The sequence below is a fragment of the Megalops cyprinoides genome, chromosome 7 (genome assembly GCF_013368585.1).
Source record: "Megalops cyprinoides isolate fMegCyp1 chromosome 7, fMegCyp1.pri, whole genome shotgun sequence".
Lineage (NCBI taxonomy): Eukaryota > Metazoa > Chordata > Actinopteri > Elopiformes > Megalopidae > Megalops > Megalops cyprinoides.
The window spans coordinates 33,717,381-33,727,250 of record NC_050589.1 but is presented as its reverse complement, the minus strand read 5'-3'; the positions used below and the strand labels follow the sequence as shown (position 1 = coordinate 33,727,250).

Sequence of the window (9,870 nt, the reverse complement as noted above, 5' to 3'; positions counted from 1 at the left end):
TTGGGCCTGAAATAAATATCATGATTTGATTTGATTTGCAAGGTTTGTTTCTCATTGCCTAAGGACTCACACTGTATTATATAAGCAGTGTCCTCCAATGTAATTCATTCTGACTCATGTTATTCCTGCTCTGATTATTACCTTAAGTGTTTCATGTCATTTGGAAGATTAATAATCAATTATTTAATGAGCAGTTAATGAGAGCTATGTATAACTGTCCTATATCTGTTCTGCACGTTGCTGATACTTTGTGGATATTTCAGGTTATTTCAAAGAAAAGAACTTCAGAAAAAGAACTATAACAGCATGTGAAATATCCTGTGCATTTTATTCTTTCAGTGTTAACATTAACATGTTACCATCATGTTAACATTGTATTGTTTTGATTTGGTTTTTTTGTATGCTATTTACAGGTTAGCTTGCACAAGTTTGTTTTATTAAAAATGAACTTGCAACTTGCTACAAGACACTAGACACAGGAGAACTGCATCCTAGTGGCCCAACTATGATATTTGTCTAATAGCTGACACTCCCTCTGGAACCAAATAAGATATATATTTTTAATATGGTTCTTTTTGTTTGTTTCTAATCAAATACCTCTGACTATAGCTTTGCTTATAGCTTTAAATTGCTTTTTCTTGTGGTGATGTCTGAAGTAAAAAAGAACAGGAAGTCATATTTCCTCTATGTGAGCTGTGAAGGCTTTTAAAATGTATTGGAAATGCATTAATCATAGGCTTATGAATATCAGCCTTTGAAAAGACTGAACAAAAGCAGAAAAAATTACTCAGAAGGCCTTGGGCTGCATTCAGGATTTGCAATTTCTTTTCCCCCCCATGTATTGTGAGCAAAATTGCAATGCTAGAGTTTTTCAAAGGTGGCGTCAACATTTCCTGTATAAAGGCTACTACAGACACTTCAGTTTTAACCCTTGATTATTTTATCATCACCCTTTTGAGTCTGCCAGTATCCCTCAAGTGATGACAGTTGCATCATAACCAAGCCTGTTTTTCAGGTACTTGGTGCCCATTCAGATATTTAGGGGAAGGTCAGCACTTTGCCAGCATGTGCACCATTTCAGTTCTCTGTTAATTAGGAATTAATCCACAAGCATTTAAAGAGATATTAAGTCACTCTGTATGTAAATACAGATATTCTGTGCTAATACAAACACATATTATGCATATTCATATAAGTGTGGCATTGTACTACCTTCATCTTGAATTAATTCAATGCAGCTATCTAAATTAAGATTAATTAGTCAATCAATTACTTAGCCTAAGCCCCACTGAATAAGTAATTATTCATATTCAGAAAGTACAACGCTACTCAGTATTATTATTGAAAGGGTTCAAACAGCTCCAACCCCTGGACCGGGTTTTAGTAACACTGTCCTAACCACTGACTGCCTTCAAATATATAGTACCACACAAGCCACACTGCTAGCGGTAAGTGTTGTTTTGGGTGTAGCTGCAGTGATTTTCTAAGCTAAACATTTGACATGGTAAACTGTAGAACAAATTGAACCCCTCTCTACATCATGTTTACAGGACACTGTGTGATGTATTCAGATCCACTCCCCCCCTGCCAAATCTCATTCACTGTCAGACAGAGGCCACCAGCAGAGCTTAGTGTTAGTGAACTCAGCAAGACAAAGGAGCACATGGCATTTTGAGCATTTCTCACACCCCTTATTGTCAGCCACCCCACAAGCACTCAAGTACAAAAGGCCAAACATAATCTGTTGTAGTGAATTTTTAATTTTTAGACACATTTGAAATCATATTTTCATATTTTCTAACTATATGTCTGCGTGTTAATTCTGTGATTTAGTAAGTTAAATTGGCATTAATAAAGCATTTCTCATTCATTCATCAGTCCATCCACTCAGTCATTCATTCATCCATTCATTTATTCAGTTTGTCCGCATTATCTCCACTGCACAAGCAAACCGCCTGGTCTCTGCAGACTGAATTCTGGACCATGACTTTGCAGTCATCCAGGTTCACAATGCGCTGCAAGTGAGGCGCTGCAGCTGAACGGCGTGTCTGCTCACGCAGTCTGCGCTGTTAGCCCTCGACGTGACGTTCGTGCGCACCACTGTCCTTGCGCTGACCTCAGGCGTGGCCGGGGCTGCCAACAGCCCTCTTTTTTACTGCGCTGCATCCGCTCACGGTGACAGCGTTACTTTGTTTTTCGGCCGGAAAGAGCTCTCAGCTAATGACTCACGGAGCACTTTCAGCCAGCGTATCAGATACTGGCGTCAATGCGGGAATTGGTAATTGTGCTCGTATTCTCTGCCATCGGTGACAGGCTACACAGAAATCCAGCCAAATTATGCATCCCTGATGCCTTGCAACCTTGCCTTGATATCAAAACCTGAACTTGTTGATGTTTTTATAATTTGGGCAAAGGACCTTATTCTGGAAAGAATGCACAAGGAGAACAGAACCCAAGTGACAACTACTAGATTATGTGTTTTAGAGAAAAGTCACACCCACGCAGTCCCTTTTACAGGTAGCCGGGAGACGCCAATTAGGGATATCCTGAATATGACCAAGGCGCTGATCAAATGGAGAGTGTGAATAGTATTTATGTCCTAAACAAGCAGTGCACGCATAGCGGGCAGCAGTGCTGGCCAGACTCCAGACAGTGTTTCATTCATCCTCTCCCACAGATGCTATTAATTAGCCTCAAAGATGTAACAAGGGCTCCTTATACTGCCTTCAGTGAAATTAGGACAGCCTCAATAATATGTGGGTATAGTCAGAAATTGATGGTGTCTCCAAGTGGGAGGTAGGAGGGGGGGTAGGGATGAGGCTGATCACACTGTGTGTGGTCTTTAATGTCACGTTGGCCAACAGCAAATGAGTCCAAAAGAGAATGGCTTTTTTATGGGGGATTAATTAACCTCCTGTCACTGCATTTGAAATGCTGTATTAATACTTCACGCTAATGAATACGCGGGGATGTATCGTTTCATGTTCTGTATTGGGAATAGGGTGGTACTGCTTCTAAATATTGCTTACTGAATGTCAGGCATTTACTGACCCTTTAGAGTTACATAATTCTGCGCTTTGACCAGAAATATATAAATACCAGGTCTTGTATAATGTCCTCACTGACTTCAGTTGTGGCTTAGGGAGACGTTTTCCAAAGCAGACTTCTATTTGTAGGAAATTAGATTAACACCACTCTTGAACTTGAATATATATTAAGAGTGTGCTGTAATTATCCTCCTTAGGAGTCTTTGGCCACAATCAAAACACTGATATAGATACCTATTTAATATATTAATATGGTCTGGTTTGGAAAGTACTCCTGAACTACAAGCAACTGCAAGCAATCCACCCTAGAATGCTGATTCTCCCAACCACTGAAGTTTATGACAATGCTGAATAAAGGGGTCAAATTTTAGTTTAGTCACGGCATGTGCACATTTACCAGTACCAGTAATAATATTTAATTGTGCTTGTTTTCATTATTGCCGATCCATTATTTATCATCCTTTTCTTAACGGCAATGCAGATAAAAAAAAATTACAGTAACCCTTAAATACCCACTAAATATTATGCAAAATAGTTTGCCAACATACATGTGATACAAGGTGTAAAAAGATGGCATCTGTCATGTCAGGTGCCAGTGGTCAATCTAATAAGCATATGGACACATACATTTCTATAAACCACACAACAATATGACTCATTTTCCCCAATTCTGTAACACTCAGGCCTCTCGACAAACTGTTCTCTCTTTCCATCTTTGTGGTTCCGATGCTGGTCTCCAACCTTCCCCAAGCTGCTCTCACACCCTTCTGAACAAAATGTCAAAAGTCATACATCAAGCAAAATGTAGTATTACAGTAACACAGAAAACTTCTTGGTAACAACGCTCCTGTCACAGTGACCTACTGCACTCTGAGAACACCTTAACCACTGTCTCTTTCTCTCTCTTTCTCGCTCTCTCTCTCTCTCGAAATAAAATGAAGACTCGAAATTGTGCTCGGAAGAAGACGCAATAAATAAAATGTTTCCTGCTGCAATTACCATGGTAACATTACAGATGGTTCTACATTCATGGCTTTCTACTACCAACAAATGGCTTCTTTAGCCCTCACAATTGTCCGTCAGTAAACACCATGATTTGCTTGACCATTTTGCCTAATGATCTGACAATATCGAATCCATCTGGCATGACATCTGGCATTATTGCATAAAGTGAGTTTGAAAAACTAAATGCTTAACCCTCTCTCACACACAACACATTGACAAGGGAATGATTTTGTACTGATGATTTTAGACTGTACTGTCTAACTTTCTGTAGAACAGAGACTGCTCAGAAATACTGATCTGAGAACCCCGTTCATGCTGATTACATCTTCCAAAAATGTTTTTGTCACAAAACAGCCCTCCACTGACGTTATGCATCCAATTATTTTTAATGAAAGTGTTGCTGTTATCTGTCTCCGAAAAACAAGTTGGCCTGAGCATCTGGAATTTAACAAAACCCTTTGTGAGATAATTGTGAGAAGGGACCACAAAGAAAGAGGCCTTTAGAGAGTCATGGAACGAAAGGCTTTATCTTAAGAGATATTCAAAGGTTTGATGACAGGGCGCTCTTGGCCCATGTGCCGGATCGAAGATGAAAGGGTGGCCTAATGCAGAGTCATGCCATGACGGATCCATTTCAAGGCCTGGAATGGCCGAGCTTGCAGAAGACTTGCCGTGCGAGGGCTTTTCATTAAAGCAAATCCCAAATCTGTATCTAGGAGCCTAATCTCCTCCTCATCTTATTTTGCTTGACATGTTTTATAAGTTAATGCTTTCATTAAATATAGAGCCCTACTTGTCTAAATATATACCACCAAACTTTCTGAGAGGCTTCACTTCAGACGGCAGGCCAAACTCCCGAGGTCTCTGGAGAGTTTTGACAGCTGAAGTGGGAATGTGGAGCAGCGCGGAGGAGCGGTGCGGTGCTCAAAGAAGTGGGCTTGCAACCAGATGGTTGCAGGATCAGTTCCCAAGCGGAACACTGCCACTGCACCCACTGAGCTGAATCGCTTTGCATCAATCTGTGTGAACGTGGATAATGTGTCAGAGGTAAGCTATGTTGTGTAAGGTAGTGCAATGCTGAAATGGTGACTGAGAAAGAGCACTCCATCAGGATTATGAGCTTCTGAAGGGCAGGGGATCTAATATATATATATATATTATAAAAGGGCATGGCTTTGCAATGGTCCACACAGCAGGAATGGGCACTTTTGACTTTCGGACCAAGAGAGTAGGGGCTCAAGCTCCTATGGCCATTGCCTGCACCTCATCACTGTTTCGTTGCAGTCTTTCACTTACAATCCCTGCTTTGGATCTCAGCTGTGGACCATGTAAAAGCCTTTGGCACACTGGCTGTGGTGTATCCAGCTAGACACTTAAGATGTTCATTTTTAACACTTGTTCTTTTTCCAGAAAAGATCTGATTGGAAATTCAGATTATATATTCATTACTGTAAAGTAACCAGTTGATAATTATACAAAATGTGGGTGCATTAAATGATACATTCAATTAGGCACAAGGAGTGAAAATGCTGATCAAAACACAAAGCGGAAATGACAAAACAAGACCACGTGCAGAATTAAGTTTGAGGTTAGACCAGCCACTCCTGCGCCAGTAATTTTATCAACCTGTGAGTTACAATGTAATCACTATGTGAAATAAATTAACAGTGCATGGGCTCCTGTAGGCTTTCAGCTGTAAGACGTCAAGCGCGACACTTGCGCTCCAGCAACTACATGTTGACGGGCAATTACTGCCTAATTGGGTTTTCGTTGGCAGAAATTTCTTAGTCTAGTATGCTAACACGCTCTAAATACCGAAAAACTGAATGGGACCGCTCTAAACAGTAATATGAGAGCGAGGAGCTGGCTAAGCGTTAACCAGATACCATAATTTACAAGTCATTTTCGTTCTAATGAGGACGAGAGGATATTAAAACAAAAAAAAAAACTGACTCCCAGAAACGCTCCCAAAATGATAAACTGAATTATTTTCTGACGTGGCAGGGAAGACTAATTAGAGTGCGTTTTTTCTGTTGTGCCGATTAATGTCAGATTCGGTATCGCGTGACACATAATGAGATATTGTGACCAGCAAACCACATCTGTGAAACTTCAAGGGAATAGGCCTAGTTTAGAGCGTTTTATTATTATTATTATTATTAGTTGGCTGATTGATTTCAATTCCATTGAAACTGATGCTATGGATTTTAATTGTGTACAATCTTTAATTGTGTACAATTGATGAGTCAGATGACGTTACTAGTCAGATATGTATGGTTTTGATCTAGGTACTCTGTAATGATCGCCTTGGTGCTCCCTTTCATTTGGCTCAGTGAGCTCCTAGGTTCTTGACAGATGAAAAACTGGCAGTGCATTAATAGGCAACACATACATACATATCATTTCCTACAATGAAATAAAACACCATTGTGTGCGCACCATGCAGCAAATGAGACCGTGGCTTGTAACCGGGAGACTACAATATTACGAAGCATAATATGAGCCATGCTGAAAACACAGCTTCAGTCCTGGGAAGGCCTAGAAGTCGAATGATTTGTGAGCGTGACAAATGCCATTTTAAGAAATAGTTCACAGAGAAGAAACCATGCAGCAAATGTTCCGTCTCCTCCCGAGATTCTAATAGGGGCTATTTAAGGGCAAGGTGGAAATATCTAAATGTCAATATGTTGCCGGATAATTATGTTATGCCATTTGCAGTAATATTTTCTGGGTACAATGTGTTGCTTTCGCCGTCTGAGCGAAAGGTTAGAGATAGCAGCGGGGGATTTGCGGTATTTAAAGGCAAAAAGCCCCATCCACTTCATTTACTTTTTACGGGGAAATAATTCTTACAAACACAACTGCCTTGAAATACGCGCGTAGGCTTAAACTAACATTCGACCCATAGGAAATTACGTTTAGGGCCCACCTTCAGGTATGGCGTTAACCGAGGCTTCTACGAATTAAAGTCTGCAATGAAAGTATGTGTAACCACACACCCCAACTAATATAACCGAATGCCAGATATAGCGTATCTAATTTGATACGCGGAGTACAGTATACTATTTTCGTCAGTGCATCTGATATAAGCAAAGTATTTAAAAAGTGTTTAAAGTCCTTGACCACACTCAGAGCGCGAAGCCCTTGACGTCATTTCAACTTGCCAATTAGCATTATTTCTTAACTGCTTTTGCCATCATTAAGAGTAATGGAGTCCCTGTTGATGTTTCTACGATGAAACCAAGTTTTGTTGAATATTTCAAAACTAATAAACTGTAGAGTGGCAATCAAAACGTACTGGCTGGATTACAACATAAAAACCGTAAAATCAGCTGCAGTTTCCTACTGAAGCACTACTCAAGAGAAACATGCCCTTGGATTTAAACGCGGTAGGGCTAGGATTCGTTGTGGTTCAAGCGCACTGAACCTAAGCGTCAATTTAAGTACTTATATTTAAATACTTATTTTTAACTACGTTGTTGGTATATTCGCAGCTTGTCGTCTGTAATTAGTAAACGCAGGCTTGATTTGATAACACGCACAGCTGACGAGGGGCGATTATCAGAGGTCATTTGTGACAACACTCAGCAATGTACCCTAGCCGCAGCTTCTCTTACCTTGGAATCGCCTAGCAACACAAAAAGATAATAGAATTGGCCTTACACGATTCACTGCTTATATTCCGCTCTTGTGACACCTTCAAACTGCATTACACGTCGTCTGCCAAATGAATAAATGTAAATGTAAATGTAAATGTCATTTGGCGAATGAATAAGACACACCTTTCTTGCCGGAAACATCTTGATTTCTTATGGACCCCAGTAAGGATGGTCAAATTGTTTATTTTTATTTTTATTTTTTTTATTTCAAGATTACGTTCCGAGAACGCATGGCATTACATACAGGTGTCGCTCCTATTTACTATGTGTGTATGTAAATATATGATATATCCCATGCAACACAATTTTTACTCAACTTTTTCCACTGTACCGGTATAATTGTGTCGCGGCAGATTCCAACGTCATCCACGAGGTGGCGACAGAGTCATTTTAAAAACCACTGAGGGTTAGAAGTACCAGTTTCCTTCCTTAACTGACCTGGCTAATCATGAACAGTGCAGCCGGCTGTCCAGACAACTGAAGACATGACACTGAAGAAAATTACTTTTTTCTTTTTTATTTAATGGTGACATAGACATATGAATGTACAATATACTCCTGAGATTTGAACAGATTCGCAAGCCATAAAAGGGAAAGAAAACTGAGCAAGTGGCATGGAATTGCAAAGAATAGCCACGTCAGTGGTTTGCTTGTCCTTTAGGGTTTCCATTCTGTTATATACAGTTTGTATTCATGAGCAAAAACTGAATTCCCCGGAACATGAAATGAAAGATAGTGTATTGAGCGCAATCTGTTTGGCTCTGATAAGATGGATATGGTTGTGGCTGCTTGAATTACCTGGATGGCAGAAAGCAGAGACGGATGAATGATTCTTAACAAACCCCGAAATAGGTGGAGCCGTTATGGGTTAGTGACTCACTGATTCAAACCAATCAGAGTGTTTTGGCATGCAGAGCCAAGATTGGGTTATGTAAGTCAGCGAATAATAGCCCTTAACAGCTCTACCTCTTTATGTGGCTCATGAAGCCAGACTCTACTACCACTAGCAGAAAGAGAAAGGATTTTAAAAACAATATTTACACAACACAGAGCAATATTCATTGTGTTTACATCAAAATGCATTGACAAATGACGGGACATCAACAGAAAACTTTGGTTAAACAATTGCTTGGTTTCCTGAACAATTATTTTATACTGGTGTCTGAAACAACGAATGTGAGTACTGAGATATCTGTAAACAGCTGACGACACAGATCCACTGGGGGCAGAACCCACAATGAAGGAATCTGAAGATGATTTTCATGAACAACAACCACATATAAAACATTCTCAAAACCAAAAGTAGAAGCTGTTCATAAATTTTCAATTGTGTGGCGTGTAGTCAAAAACAGTTTAAATAACAGACTAGCATGGAGTCTTTCCTTCCCTTTCTCTCTTCTGCTGAATATACACAAGCTTACGAGGGAATACGTGTGTGAAACTGTGTGTGAACCGACATTGCATCTGTGAATTGTGGGTAAAACATGAATATGAGGTTTTACATAAAAGGAAATGGTACTCCTGTCAGTTTTTGTCACGCCTTTCATCCCACGCCTGGCCCTTTTCGGGCACAGTGGCAGGAGGGATGATGTCTACACTTTGGAAAAACCGTCCATATGCTCGACAGAGGATAACACCGGCTGTCCTGTCTCTGTCTTCGCCCCTCTCTGTGACAAGTCTAGCAAATCCATGTGTGTGTTCCACCCGTCAAGGTAGGTAGGGGTGGGGTGGGGGGTGGGGGTTTGCGTCTGGAAGTAGGAGGGACAGGGGGTGGTGTTCTAGAGTCCGTTGGTCTCAGAGGCAGAGATGGAGGCCGGCGTGGACGACCTGGAGGCCGCGGTGGCCTTCTCGGAGCCGGGCCCGGGCGCGGGTGTGCTGTCGGGGGTCTTGCCCGAGACGCTGGGGCTGGGCGTGGCCGTGCTGGCCCGGACGGAGGAGATGGAGAGGGGTTTGGGCTGGGCCTGGAGCCCCGGGCTGCAGATCAGGTGGTGCCTCTCCCAGTCCTTGTGCTGGCAGAAGGAGCCGCAGTAGCGGGCGGCGTTACAGCCGCTGCACGTCTCGCTGGCCTTGCGCCCGCAGTTCCAGCAGCTCTGCGTGCGGGAGATAAGGAGATTTGGTTACGTCTCCATCCTCCCCGGCTCCCGGGAGAGCAGGAACAA

The 9,870-nt window shown here is 41.5% G+C and overlaps 1 protein-coding gene across 3 annotated transcripts in view; it reads right to left on the bottom strand.

Moving 5' to 3' along the window:
• Positions 1-8,241: 8,241 nt before the first annotated feature.
• The window catches only part of LOC118780980 (protein CBFA2T2-like), a 33,984-nt gene continuing 32,355 nt past the window's right edge, over positions 8,242-9,870 (bottom strand). For all 3 annotated transcript variants that reach the window (XM_036533794.1, XM_036533795.1, XM_036533796.1), the window contains exon 11: positions 8,242-9,801. In XM_036533794.1, coding sequence (XP_036389687.1) covers positions 9,490-9,801 — 312 coding nt within the window. In that variant the 3' untranslated portion in view covers positions 8,242-9,489. The remainder of the gene's footprint in view (positions 9,802-9,870) is intronic.